Raw genomic sequence first — 15,756 nt, 5'->3', positions numbered from 1 at the left:
CTTCTATCTTATAGGTAGCAAACAGTAACTAAACTCAGAGGATAAAATTCCATGTAAGTTCTATTTTCAGTTCTTTCATTTTCACTTTTTTTTAAAAAATTATTTATTTATTTATTTTAAGATTTTATTTATTTATTCATAAGAGACAGAGAGAGAGAGAGAGAGAGAGAGAGAGAGAGAGAGAGAGAGGCAGAGGGAGAAGCAGGCTCCATGCAGGGCGCTTGACATGGGACTCAATCCTGGGTCTCCAGAATCACGCCCTAGGCTGAATGTGGCGCTAAACCGCTGAGCCACTGGGGCTGCCCTCATTTTCACTTTTAAGAACAAAACAAGTATTTCTACGTTTTAAGAAAAAGAACATTAATGAGAAATGTGAATTTCTCGCTACATCAATTCTTTAAAATATAATGAAGGCTTCTTGAAAAATAATAGAAATTTCTTATCCCTCTCAATTTTGTGGACAATTGCTTTTGCCCTTAGGAAACTTGTTCAATTTACTGTAATTATCTGTGTGACATATGGCCTTTTTAGCAAAAATGAACAAGAGGAACAGGCAGAAGGATGAAGAGAGAATGAAAGAAATCCCTAACAGTCATTTCTAAATTTGGAAAAAGCAGCCCAATTATTATGTTGCAATGTGTTAAATTATGGGCTAGAGAAAGAACATGTTTAAGCTACTCAACCAACTTACAGTAGGAAGTGACTACAGAGAAGAACATGGCTTATTATGTTAATGATTATGGAGTTTAAGTAAAAGTAAGGAAAGAGTTGGCTGATATGCTAAAAAAAAAAATCCTTTTCTTTCTTTTTCTTTCTTTCTTTCGTACACATTTATCAGGTAGTTTGAATTAATCTACTATGTACCTTGTGGCACAGAGCTGGCATTCCAATATTTACTGAAGCAAGAAAGAAAAGGAGAGAAGAAAGAGAAGAACTTGTCCTGGACTCTTAAAGGGAGAAATACTTTGTACTGGGGGAAGTGGGGAAGAGTGAGGGAAACAGTGGCAAACACATAAAGACGATAAATAACAAAATATAATTGGTATGTAACCAAGGGATTATATAGGATGGTGGGAAATAAAAGTAGAAAGCAATACAGATTATAGTGAATCTTGAAAGCAACATTAAAAATTTAGACTTGGGGTGCCCCGGTGGCTCAGTCAGTTAAGCATCTGACTCTTGATTTCAGCTCAGGTCATGATCTTGGGGTCAAGGTACTGAGTCCTGCCTCAGGGTCCCTGCTCAAAGGGGAGTCTGCTTGGGATTCTCTCCCTCTCCTTCTGTCCGTCCTGCTCCTTCTCTCTCAAATAAATAAAATTTTTAAAAAATAAAGGCCCTTGGGATCCCTGGGTGGCGCAGCGGTTTGGCGCCTGCCTTTGGCCCAGGGTGCGATCCTGGAGACCCAAGATCGAATCCCACGTCGGGCTCCCGGTGCATGGAGCCTGCTTCTCCCCCTGCCTGTGTCTCTGCCTCTCTCTCTCCCTCTCTGTGACTATCATAAATAAATAAAAATTAAAAATATATATTTATAAAAAAAATAAAGGCCCTTAACATAAATATATAAGTCCTTTATCTAGAATCCTGCACATTTTAAATTTTCATTCCTCTGTGTATCACACACAAATGTACACACTCGCACCCAGTTGCTGCCATGCAAATGCAATTTTTCCCATTTTATTTTCCAACTCGATTACTGACATCTTCATGGTATTCATTTTTGTACATTAATTTTTACTGATCTTATTGAACACATTATTTTTAATAAGTTTAAAGCTGATATTCTGGATTATAATGTTGATGATCATATGGAGTTTATATGAATAACTATGTCAATATTTCAACCCTTTAAAGATATTTCTAGCTCATTTTGTTTTCTTCTATTACCAATTGGCTACACCTTTTAGAACCATGTTGATTACCCCAGTGAAGATGTGAATTCTCATCTTGTTCCTACCTTTAACGAAGCCACTGATATATTTCAGGTCACAGGCTAACAAAGTCAGATTTGCATTATGGAAAGCTCTCCCCAGAGGCAGCACTGAGAATCAGTGGAATGATGAAAACAACTTAGAGATCAGTTGCAGATAATTGCAGCAACCATGGCAGAGATACTAATAAATACTTATCTAAGGCAGTGGAGCTAGAAGGAAATGGTCCAGATTGCAGAGAAACTGGTGAGGAGAAATTTATAAACTTGATGTCCACTTGAATTTTGGGAGACAAGAAAACTAGGATGACTTCTCAGGTCTGGTCCATTATGCAATCAATTGAGCAGGTAGGAATACCAGAGGAAAAGTAAGACATCTATTGCAACCACAAAGCAAATGCAATTGGATAAATGGGACAAGCATCATTAGCATATAATTAAGTGAACTGGACATTAAGGATGTCTACTTTTGTCAGGATGGTAAGGAAGAAACTGGAGATGAAGACATTTGGCAAAGTGGTAGGGAAGATGAGGTTAGCATGGTTAGCATTAAAGCAATAGGATAAGAAGAATTTTCTTTTTAAAAGTCTAAACTATATAGCTAAAGAAGAAGGAAGTCTGGGAAAAGGCTAACTTGGTTTTCAGGAGTTTCCTGGTGACCTTTTTGGGCTTAACTTCAAATGAATGATCAAAGGGAGAGAGATACAAGGGAGTAAAAAGAGAATGTTGATTCTGAGAGAGTAAAAGCAACAGGTAAACCTACTAACTCTTAATGTCTAATAATGGAAGAAAAGCTAAATTTCCTGGCAGCAAGATAGGACAGTGAGGGAAAGTAAGTTTTGAAAATAGAGAACAGAACTGGCTGAAGATCTGAAGCACAGTGTACATCTGAGGAAGCAAAGATCTGAATGAGGAAGCCACTGAGAAAATCAGGAACTCACTAGAAAGGGGAGAAACAGAAATAGAACATCAACATTGTGAGGTGATAGGGATGGAAGAAGGTACCCATTCTTGTCTAATTTTATGATTAAGTAGCAAGTAAGGTCAAACGTCCAGTGTTAAAGATACTGTGGAAAGCTGAAAGAAGCTGTTGTGGAGAATGGGCTAGAAAATCAAAACAGGGCAGCCCCAGTGGCGCAGCGGTTTAGCGCTGCCTGCAGCCCAGGGCGTGATCCTGGAGACCCTGGATCGAGTCCCATGTCAGGCTCTCTGCGTGGAGCCTGCTTCTCCCTCTGCCTGTGTCTCTGCCTCTCTCTCTCTCTCTGTATAAATAAATAAATAAATAAATAAATAAATAAATAAATAAATAAATAAATAAATAAATAAATAAATAATAAAATCTTTTAAAAAAAGAAAGAAAGAAAATCAAAACAATGTCAAACTAAGTTGAATAGGATCAAGAATACAGATGAAATTTTTGTGAAAAAGTAATTTGTAGTACACCAAGTCAGCATTTTTGCTTGGTTTCTCAGAAGCAATAACAATGAATAAGAAAGTGAGTGGTTCAGTATTGAGAACTGAGGAACCAAGGAAGCAGAGACTAAGGTGTCAGTAATTCTAGAAACTCTCATTGCAAGGGTTGTTCATGAAGCACAGCGGGTAGTAGACACAGGTTAACACATCCACCTTAGGGACACATCAAGATCCTATCAAGATCCTATCAAGTTGGGCCTGGGCATGTTTTACAGCTAGGGGAAAACAGGCCCTTATTATATAATTTTAAGCTAAAAATCACACAATCATGAAAGCATCGAAGAGGAAACAACAGAGACTAATGCCTGAGGACACTGGATGCTTCTGGCACATGTTCTTTTCGACTCTAAAGCTAGTCTTTGACAGATGCTGAAAATACCACCTCAGATAAAATGTGAAGAGGACTTAGTTATCTTCACTACCAATAATGCTAGTCTTTTTTTAAAACTGAATTTTCCAACTTCATACTGAGAATTGCAAAATATATTTTTTAAAAATGTATTTATTTATTCATGAGAGACACACACACAGAGAGAGAGAGAGAGAGAGAGAGAGAGAGAGAGAAGCAGAGACACAGGCAGAGGGAGAAGCAGGCTCCCGGTAGGGAGCCCAATGCGGGACTTGATCTCAGATCCCAGGATCATGTCCTGAGCCGAAGGCAGCTGCTCAACCGCTGAGCCTCCCAGGCATCCCTTGCAAAATATTTTTATCCACAGTCAGTCTGTAAAGCTGGTGTAAATACACCAGCTAAAATTGTGGGAACAGAGATTTGAATCACAACATGAGCTGAATTTTTAAATGATGCCTAATTTTTTAAAATTTCTTTATAATTTTATGTTTTTAATTGAGGTTAAGTATCATATAACATTACATTAGCTTTAGGAATACAATGTAATGTTTCAGTATACATATATATTGCCAATAACTTTTTTATGAAAATGTCAACAAAGTCAAAGTTACTTTTAAAAACACATCTATACAACTGGTTTAAATCATAACCAAATCTAAGCATCTTCCACTGAAACAAAAGGAAAATATACAAATATATATGTACATTTCTATTTTACATATTGAAAAATATATATACAAATATATATAATGTACAAAATTTCTATTTTGTATATTAAAAAATCTTTATAAAGTGCATATATGTTCCTATCATGGATAATCTAGGATATTCACTCATTAAAGATAATGTTACCAAGAATTTTAGGAGTCTAAGATAGAATTACAAATGTAATATAACCACAACTATGAAAAATATACAAACATATGGAAAATAATCAGTAGTTTTGGGACGAATGAGGGGCAAGATGTGGAAGGAAGCAGGAGAGAACTTTCTGCAATTCTGGTAGAGTTCTGTATCTTAACCTGAATGGTGGTTACACAGGATTGATCATTTCTTGATAACTTACTGAGCTGTTCACTTAAAATATGTGCATTTTCCAACAAGGATGTTCCACTTCAAATAAAAACTTCTAAAAAACAGACTGAAGAGAAAGATATTAATATGGTATGACAGGGATCCTTTCTAAAGTGGCAGGACCATGTATAATATTTTCTCTTCTGAATGTAATTTCCCAATTTCACCATGAGAAAAAAGATCAACTTTATTAAACATACAGAGATTATTTTTTGGAATGAACTAATAATGTCTACTTTAAAAAGATTAAAAAGAGAAATAAATGTTTCCTAGAAGGAGTATGTAACGATATGTAAACCTATACCCAGATTATAAATACTAAACTAAGTATCAATGAGCTTTCAAAGGAACAGAGTTGATATTGCAGAGAACAAAGTAAGGAATTCTAAAAATATATTAATACAGAAAATTCCAATTATACAAATGGGTATATTATAGGTCCAGAAACTCAGGCCTAAAAACAGAAAAAGGGTATCCAATTTAGAAATAATAAGGATAAGAAAGAAAAGAGAAAATGCCATGGCTGTATAAATCATGATCAGAAGGGAAAAAAAATCAAAGAAAATTTTTCTGAACTGAGAGCTAACTTCAGCCTGGTTAACAAAAGAGGGCATAGAGCATTTCTCAGCAATTATCCTCAAAGAATGACCCTAGATACTTATTTGTCAAGTTTTAAACCTTTAAAGACAAGATCTTATGTCTGTCAAGAAGAAAGGAGGTATAATATAAGAATGCTTTGGATCTCATTTTTCAGATCTCAAGAAAGAAGAAGCTAAAAAAGAAAAAGGAATTATAAATACAAGAACTCAGATAAATCACTTTTAAGAGAATATATTAAGACACAAAGACTTAAAGTAACATCAGCAAAGTCTTATAAACTGTTAAGATCACAAGAGACAACAAGTTTTTGAAAACAGATGGAAAGGTACATTTAAAAAGGTGGGAGGAAGATATTTTCTAGGAGAATAAAATATGAACAAAGGGTGAAAATAACATGTAATCAGTAAACTTGACCACATATGGTGAGAATAAAGGATAAATATGTCAAAAATAATTTAAACTACCAACTATATCAACAAAATGTTAATGTGATAGATTTTAAATGGTTACAAATTCTTTGCAGCTACCCCCATCCAGAAGTGGAATCTATTTTTCTCACTCTGTGAATCTAAGCTGACCTCATGACTTGCTTTGCAACAGATGGACTGCTGTGTAAACTTCTAAGTCCTGGAGACGCCTGGCAGCTTTTACCCTTGCCCTGTCGGAAATCTGCAACTGCTAAGTAAAGAAGCCTGGGCTCATCTGGAGACATGACTCAAGAAGACATACGGCATTGCACCCTAGATACATCAGTGAGGCCATCTTAGACCACCTAGCTCTAGCTAAGTCACCAGATGACTGGAGTCACATGAAGTACCCCAGGTGAGGCCAACAGAACTGCCTGGCTGAGCGCAGCCCAAATTGCTGACTCACAGAATTGTAAGCAAAGAAAAATGTTGTTTAAGCCATTAAGTTGTGGGACAGTTTGTTAGCAATAATACCTGAGATAAAGTAAGTGAGAGAAAAATAGGGACATGCATCAAGAACTTGATTTGTATCTCTCTACAAGGAAGTTTAATGCTACTTGGCAAAAAAATTAATACTACAAACATATCAAATGTTTATGTTAAAATGTGTTCATGCTATATATGTAAAGAAAAACATTGGTTGAGGTCATCATCTTAGTTTGAAAAAAAGTTTTTAAAGATAAATTTATAGGGAGAAGAGACAAACTCATCACTGAAAATATTATATGGAAAGTAATTAGATCCTAAATCTTAGGAGTTAGCCTCTTCTTTGAATCCCAAATCCAACAGTTAACAAAGTCTGGACCAAGTGAGTTTCTCAAAGTTTGTCACATATCTACCAAATTTAATCTATCTTTTAATTTGGATGTTTAGACCATTTAAATTTTTTTCTTAAAAAAAATAAAAATAAATACATTTTTTTCCATTTCCCTTTTTTTCTTCCTTTCTTTCTTTTTCTTTTTGCAAGCTCTACACCCAACATGGTGCTTGAATTCATGACCCTAAGACCAAGAGACACAAGCTCTATCAACTGAGCCAGCCAGGCACCCCTAGACATTTATATTTAATATAATTATTGAAATAGTTTAATGTGTCCTTGGCAAAGACTGACTGCTCTAACTAAAACTTCCCATACTACATTTAATAGAAATGGTACCTTGTCTTTTTCCTGATCTTAGAGGAAAAGCTTTCAGTTTTTCACCATTGAGTATGATATGGGTTTTATTGTATGTATAAGTAAGTATGATAAGGTTTTTCCATACAGGCTTTATTATGCTGAAGTAGTTAGTTTTTATAATCATCTCCATGACTGGCTTAAGAGTTATAGCACTTTTTCTAAAAATTCTTAGAGGTTAACATAGGGTTTAACAATAAATGTCTTAATTTATCACAATCTACCTTCAAATATTTTTTCACTTTACATATAGTAATAACTTTATAATAGTGTACTTCCAATTCTTCCTTCATTTATTCTTACCATACATTTTACTTTGCATATACTATGAACTCTATACTGTATGCAAATATATTGCATACAATATTTTTTGCTTTAGGCAAAAATTTTCAGAGTGATAAAATTAAAAAGTTTCTTGTATATTTACTTCATTTTTGCCATTTCCAATTATTTTATTTTTTCTTTCCTTCTTTCTCTCCCTTTCTTCATTCTTTCCATCTTTTTCCTTCCTTTCTTCCTGCCTTCTTCACTTCCTCCCTGTCTGCTTCTTTATTTTCATTTTGGTCTGGGTATATTTCTTCTGACACTTTTTGTAGCACAAGTCTGCTTCTAGCTTTAATTTGTCTGAAATTTCCTTACTTTCTCTTAAAAAAAAAGATTTTATTTATTTATTTGAGAGAGTTAGAGAGAGAAAGCACATGAGCAGGGGAGGAGGGACAAAGGCAAAGGGAGAAACAGACTCCCTAGCTCCCCTAGCAGGGAGCTAGACTCAGAGCTCAGGACCCTGGGATCATGACCTGAGCCAAAGGCAGATGCTTAACTAAGACACCAAGGTGCCCCCTTCATTTCCTCTTTATATTCAAAAGATTCCTCTTTATATTCTTCACTTAGTGCTTTAAAAAGACACTCCTCTGTCTTGTGGCTTGCATAGCTACTGATAAGAAGTCTGCTGTAATTCATATCTAGATGCTTCCTTCTGGATATGTTTCTTTTTTTTTCCTGCCTGCTTTTCATATTTTCTCTTTATCTTTGGTTTTTAGCAGTTTGAATATGTGTATGCCTTGATGTGTTGTTTTATTTGTTTAAATCCTGCTTGGGGTTCTCTAGGATTCTCAAACCTATGGTTGGGCTTTCATTATTTTTGGAAAATTCTAAATATTACATCTTCCCTATTTGCTCTCTCTTCTTCAGGACTCCAAATACATATATGTAAGAACACCTGATGTCCCACAGATGCTAGATGCTGTTCTCTTTTATTTCCCTCATTCTTGTTTTCTCCTTTTGTTTCAGCTTGGGTAGTTTCTAGTAACCTATCTCTAAGTTTCTAGTAACCTATCTCTAAATTCACTGATGAGTCTTCTGATGGACTGCATCTCTGATACGGTACCTTAAAAAAGTTACTAGTTTCATTTGATTCTTTCTTACATTTTTATCTCTTAGCTGAAGTCCCTCACCTGTTCACATATGTTGTCCACCTTTCCTACTAGATCCCATTTGTGTAGTAGCTGTGTCTTCTTCCTGTGCTCTGCCGCAAGTAAAACACCGCTGGTGTCCCATCTCTCCTTGGAAGGAGGTATCTGTCTTCCTTGGATTTTGGGCTACTGGTTTGCCCTATCTCAGCTTTCTGATGGGTTTCTAGAGAGTCTGACTTCTTATTTTTACAATGGGAATAATGCTTTTTTGTCTTTTTACATCTTAGGGAAAATTAGAATATTCATTCCTTTTTAAAAAAATATCTTCACTGAGATGTAATTTAAATACCATAGAATTCACCCATTTTAAATGCACAATTCAATGATTTTTAGTATCTTTACAGCACTGTTTGACTATTACCATAATAGTTTTAGAACATTTTCATCACTCCCAAAAGATCCTCTGTGTCCATCTGCAGACAATTCCCATTCTCATCCTCTACCCCAGATAACCACTAATCTCCTGTCTCTATAAATGTAAATTACACATTATACACTCTTTGCATCTAGTTTCTTTCAATAGCATAATGCTCTGGAGATTCATCCATGTTGCAGCATGTATCAAACTGTTCCTTTTTATTCTTGACTAGTATCCCATTGTATTGATTTACCACATTTTGTTTATCCTTTCAGCAGCTGATTGACACTTGGACTGCTACCACTTTCTGGCTAGGAATATTCACATACAAGTCTTTGTGTAGATCTACATATCTATATTTTCATTTCTTTTGGTTAGATCATCAAGAGTGTAATTGCTGAGACGTATGGTAAATTAACATTTAACTCTTTAAGAAACTGTCAAACTTTTCCAAAGTAAGTGCAACATTTTACATTTCTACCAGCAATACATGGGAATGCCCCCTTTCTTGAAATACTTTCTTCTTTGAATTTCAAACATACTATACTTTTGTAGCTTTTCTTTTACCTCGATGACCATTCCTTCTCAATCCACTTTGCTGGATTCTCTTCTTCCAGACTTCTAGAGTTTCTTCTGAGCCTCTTCTTCATTTATATACTCTCTAGATAACTTTAATCTGCCCCAAAACTTTCAAAACCATTTTTATGCCAAAAACTCCCAAATTTGTATCTGTTACCCTAAACTCTTTCCTGAGGTAGATAAGCCTAAATCTGTTTACCTAGCATCTCCATTTGAATGTCTCCTTCACAATGAAAATGAAATGAAATATTTGTGTGTATATGTATACACACATGGTATTTTCTTTATCCTTTCATCCATGATGGACACTTCATTGTTTTCATGGGTGGCTATTAAATAAATAATGCTGCAGGGAACATAGGGGTACATACATCTTTTGAAATGAGTATTTTCATTTTCTTTGGATACATACCAGGAAGTAAAACTGCTGGATTATATGGCCATTCTATTATTAATTTTTTTAAGGAAACTCCATACTGTTTTCTATAGCAGCTAGACCAATGTACATTTCCACCAATAGTTTACAAGCGTTCCCTTCTCTCCACAGATACACACACATATATATATGTATACAATAAAATTAGGCTATAAAATATGAAATCTTGCTATTTGTGATAATATGTTAAGAGAAATCAGACAAAGAAATACCATAAGATTTCAATTACATATGGAATTTTAACAAACCCCCAAACCAAAAAAGCAACCAAACTCATAGATATAGAGAACAGACTGGTGGTTACCAAAGGTGAGGGGTAAGGATTGGGAGAAGTGGATAAAAGGAGTCAAAAGATGGGGCAGCCCTGGTGGCTTAACGGTTTAGTGCCACCTTCAGCCCGGGGTGTGATCCTGGAGACCCGGGATCAAGTCCCACATCAGGCTCCCTGCATGGAGCCTGCTTCTCCCTCTGCAGGCTTCTCTCCCTCTACCTGTGTCTCTGCCCCCCTCTCTCTCTGTGTGTCTCTCATGAATAAATAAATAAAATCTTAAAAAAAAAAGGGGAGTCAAAAGGTGCTAACTTTCAGTTATAAAATAAATAAGTCCTGGGGATATAAAATTGTGCAGCATGGTGACTATAGTCAATAACACTGTATTCTATATTTGAGAGTTTCTAATAGAGATCTTAAAAGACCTCATCATGAGAAAAACATTTTTTGTCACTTTGTGTGGAGACAGATGTTAACTAGATTTACTGTGATTATTTTGCAATATATACAGATGTCAAATCATTATGCTATATACCTGAAATGTCAATTCTACCTCAATAAAGAAAATCCACAAATCAATTTCTATCATTCTTCTGCTTTTCAATCTCCAATGGCTATTACAAAGAAAATCAAACATAGTATGGTCTGCAAGTCCCTACACAATTTGGCCCCTGCCCAATTCCCATCACACTCTGCCTCATTCAGTAGGCTCGTCAAGCTTGTCTTCTTTCTGTCCTTAATAATACCAAACTCTTTACCACCAACGACTTAACTATTGTTTCCTCTGTAAAAAACATTCTTCCTTTAGATTTTTGGACGGTGGCTTCATTTCGCTGTTCAGCCATCAGCTCACATTTCGCTTTTCTAGGAGAGTCTTCTCCAGAACAGCAAAAGTACCCTATCCTTCTCTATCAAATTCGTCCAATCTTGAATAGCATTTATTACTATACGAAGTCATATTTTGGTTTATTATTTGATTTCTGCCATAATATGTAAGCTCCATGACAGCAGGAATCTAGTCTGCTTTGTTTAATGGTTTAATCTTAGTGCCTAGAACTATACCCAGCCTTCAAATATGAATGAGGGATCCCTGGGTGGTGCAGCAGTTTGGCGCCTGCCTTTGGCCCAGGGCGCGATCCTGGAGACCCGGGATCGAGTCCCACGTCGGGCTCCTGGTGCATGGAGCCTGCTTCTCCCTCTGCCTGTGTCTCTGCCTCTCTCTCTCTCTCTCTCTGTGTGACTATCATAAATAAATAAAAATTTAAAAAAAATACGAATGAGTGTATATTTTCCTAAAGCATCCTTTGCTTCCCTCTGTTTTAACATGTGTCAACGCTGTACTGTAATCACCTGTTCTGCACAGCTGTAGTAGATACTCAATAGATGTGACCGAATAAAAGAGAGAAGCAATGAATGTCAAAAAGCATTAAGAAAAACAGAAAAATAGAGAACTCTGTAATAATACTTCCAAAAGATTAAAAATACATTAATAAAAGATACAAATTCTTCAGTATTTCATTTGTATGACCTACAACACAGCAAAAATCATATAAAGTAGACTAAACTTGAAGAATGGGAAAAAACATAAAATTTAGTTGATAACTCTCAAGACTCAGTTTTTTAAAATATGACAAATAAATAAATACAGTTTCTTAAATTCTAATGTTGAATAATACACCATCAATAAGGAAGAAATAATTTCTTTCATTCTCAAGTACTAGCCATGCTCCCGCCTATCCCAGGTTCTATGATATACTATTACTTTTGCCTATTTATGATATTCCTCTGTCTCTTCACTAGTTAACTCATTTGTCAGACCTCAAATGAGCCTCACTTCCTTACAGATGTTTTATATAGGTCAAATATCTATTCTAATTATGAACCTTTGAGGAGCAACGTATTTCTCCTTGTTAGGCTTGTTGCAGCTGTCTTCACATTCATTTGTGAGATTAGTTGATACAATAGTAGACTAAATGCTTTATGAAAACAGGGCCCATGTTTACTTTCATTCCTCATTGAATCCCCAATATCTAGTACAAGGTCCAACATATGAAAATATCTGTGGAAAGAGTAAATGAATGAGAGAGAGTGGTTTTACTTTTAAGGTCCCTCCTACTCCCAAATTTTTGTCCCATTATGAATGAACTCAGTGGAGACTTCTAGTACAATTGAACTGTATATTCTGCCATTGAACCTGATGCTTATTTAGAGTTCAAAGACTTTTGCTTCTTCATTCCTATTTGCTCTCAATAGCAACTATTTTCTTAGTACAAATGGAATTTGATTATTCAATTGGAAGAGATTACATAGAGAGAAAAAAAAAGAGAAAATCATGTAATAAAATCTCCTATTAAGAAATTTTAAAATACAATATGAAATGATTAATAAATATGATTAATAAATCCTCTGAAAACAAAGTTCCTTTTAATGGGGTGGTCTATCTGTGGAGGATTTAGAAAACACTTGGCACTCTGGACAAGAACCTGCCATGACCTCATACATTAAGGAGACCCCAGTCTTGGACTCATAAAGTATGGGTTAACAGAACTGTATAAGAAGAAAAATATTTACTTAGAGTCCTTTGTATGATATTGCCACATTTCAATAGGTACATTACAATTTTTTTTTAACTAGGACAGCAAAGAAGTATGATTATTTTACTAAAAATCATCTATAAAAAATGTATTTCTCAGAAAAGGAACTAGTTTACTTGAAGCACACTGTATTTACATTAAAGATAATGCTATTTTATCCATCACTATTACAGTTTCTTCTCAGAAGAAATGCCATTAAATCATTTAAAAACAATTATTCTAATGTTATTATTCTAATGTTAATGAGAATATTCTATAATGAGAATATGTATTTTTGGGGGGAGAATATTTTAAAATGAGAATTGTCTTAAGTTCTTAAAATTAAAAAAGTATCCATTTAAATTTAAGAATTTAAATTTAAGAATACAGTAATGAGAAATGAGGCTTGTTTTTTGTTCAAGTTCTAAAATTCATCATAAAAACATAACTTCTTAGTCATACTCTATTTTCGTTTTATGATTATGGTGTTTTCACATGGTCTATAAGTGTCTAATCACTCAACATACTGTGTAGTGTTTCTGACCTGAGTTTATAATTTCCAAAACTGAAACAGCATAAAAAAAAAACTCTAAAGAATATTTAAAGTCCAAAATAGTGACTCTCAAGTCCTCAAGACAACAAAAAGGGGAAAATATGAAGTTTATTAATTTTTTTAAAGATTACTTGAGAGAGAGAGAGCTCACACAAGTGAACACAAATGGGGGAGGGGCAGAAGGGGGGGAGGGCCAGAAGGAGAGAAGCAGACTCCCCCTCCCCTGCTCAGTGCAGAGCCCCACACCAGCTTGACCTTACAACTCTGAGATCATGACCTGAGACGAAATCAACAGTCCATGCTTCACTCACTGAACCACTCAAGCACCCCTGAAATTTATTAATTAAAATAGCAGCCATTCTACTCTACTTGGTTCCCCATCAGAACCCTCTCTTTTGACATGAAGTGTGGAGAGGATGGTGATAGTCCTGAGAAGAAAATGACCTACCTATCATCTCAACTGCTCAGTGGGACAGTCTAGAACTACACTCTTGACTCTCATCAACCTCTGGGGATAATCCTTCCCCATTCCATTCTTCTCTTGTCACCCTTTCTATTGGGAGAAGTCTACTCAAATGCCCAAGTTTATATAACAAAAGAGATTAAGTTAATTAAGTAAATGTACTTTGTCCTGCCCTAAAGGCAAAGGTGTGTTCTTGAAAGCAACATGGGCCAAGCATAGAGCTAGTTGCAAACTTTGTGGGCAGGAAAAACATCAGGAGATACCACCCATTACCTGAGTAGGACTCTGAAGACTTAAATCTAAACCACAAGTAAACTCCGTATGATGTTCCACTGTTTCAAGAAGAGGGTCAGGCTTTGAAAAGTTCCAGAATCTGTGAATATAAACAGAAAGAAATAATTTAGGTGCTAAAATTACCAAAAAATGTATCTAAGAAAAAAACAAGTATTTACCATAGCAGGGTCTTGATCAAAACAGCTTCAACCAAGTCATAAATACAGAGTCCCACTACTGAGCTACATAAAGAAAAAAATGTACTCCATTCTATTATATAAAAAATGAGGGATCCCTGGGTGGCGCAGCGGTTTGGCGCCTGCCTTTGGCCCAGGGCGCGATCCTGGAGACCCGGGATCGAGTCCCACGTCGGGCTCCCGGTGCACGGAGCCTGCTTCTCCCTCTGCCTGTGTCTCTGCCTCTCTCTCTCTCTCTCTCTCTCTGTGACTATCATAAATAAATAAAAAATTAAAAAAATATATATATATTTAAAAAAAAAAAAAATGAAATTATTAATCCATCTACCCTTGTAAAAGATTATTATATTCCCATTAGTATTCTTGTAGAATAGAAGCTTAATAAGTTTTAGTTTAATTTTTTTTATATTGCACAAGGACATTTAAGAGAGATACTAAAAAAAAAAAAAGATGAGAGATACTATGCTTTTGTAGCAATTTCTAAAAGCATTTATGATTATAAAATGAGGATAGAAGCTTAATAAGTTTTAGTTTAATTTTTTTTATATTGCACAAGGACATTTAAGAGAGATACTAAAAAAAAAAGATGAGAGATACTATGCTTTTGTAGCAATTTCTAAAAGCATTTATGATTATAAAATGAGGATATTGGATTATACAAACTCTAACATTTTGTGACTTTTAAATACTTCATTTCTCAACAACTGATATGAAAAGATCTTAGATTTAATTTACATTTCAACAGCAATTCAGATTCTTTAAAAACAATCTGTTCTCATGAAAATCTCTAATTCTGAAAATCGTCTTTTTGAGGCACAGTCTTTCTTATAGATTCTACATGAAGGTAATTTCTATAGAGTCAAGAAAAACTGAAATGTGTTTTCCTAGGCCAATATTAAGTATTCTATTTATCTATAGAAGACTGGGAGTGGTAATATTTACCATAATATGCCTCTGATTTCTACTGTACAGATAGGAACTTGGCTCTATTTTCAATACACAAAATAGTACTTTATCTCTAAAGCTGTATTTGCTCATCATCTTTCTTATTTGATTCTAAACACTCCATAGAAATGGCACATTCAGGATCATAGAGTCATACTCCAATTCAGCCTCCCTAATGATCTGCAACATGGAACACACTGAGGGTTTAGCAGATCTCTTTGAAAGAGAGTAAATACACAGAACCAACAGTCATAGTTTGTTTAACCTGGTGGTATTATTTCCCTAATAAATACAGTGTTGGTCTTATTAAGTTTGAAAAAGATTGTTGCTATGGATAAACCACTGTGTGGGTACCAGAGAGACAATGAATAAATAGCTCCTTTATCAGATTACTGAAATCTACAAAACATTTAAGGAGAGTGATTTTTACTTTTGAAAATTTCCTATTCAAACAAATGAGGGAACAGTCCTTTTCAGAAATCAAAATAGTGGCCTCCACTGCCTTTGCGTATTTGTTCCTTCGGGTCAAATGCAGTCCTTTTCAGAAATCAAAATAGTGGCCTCCACTGTCTTTG

At 35.1% G+C, this 15,756-nt stretch overlaps 1 protein-coding gene across 1 annotated transcript in view; it reads right to left on the bottom strand.

Moving 5' to 3' along the window:
• The window catches only part of PEX7 (peroxisomal biogenesis factor 7), an 87,372-nt gene that overhangs the window by 9,671 nt on the left and 61,945 nt on the right, over positions 1 to 15,756 (bottom strand). Inside the window, exon 9 of the mRNA XM_055324661.1 lies at positions 14,040 to 14,139. Within this exon, the coding sequence (XP_055180636.1) occupies positions 14,040 to 14,139 (100 nt within the window). The remainder of the gene's footprint in view (positions 1 to 14,039; positions 14,140 to 15,756) is intronic.

This window comes from Nyctereutes procyonoides, unplaced genomic scaffold (assembly GCF_905146905.1).
Source record: "Nyctereutes procyonoides isolate TBG_1078 unplaced genomic scaffold, NYPRO_anot_genome, whole genome shotgun sequence".
Taxonomy (NCBI): Eukaryota; Metazoa; Chordata; class Mammalia; order Carnivora; family Canidae; genus Nyctereutes; species Nyctereutes procyonoides.
The sequence above is the reverse complement of the archived record's forward strand: the minus strand, read 5'-3'. Positions and strand labels throughout refer to the sequence as shown.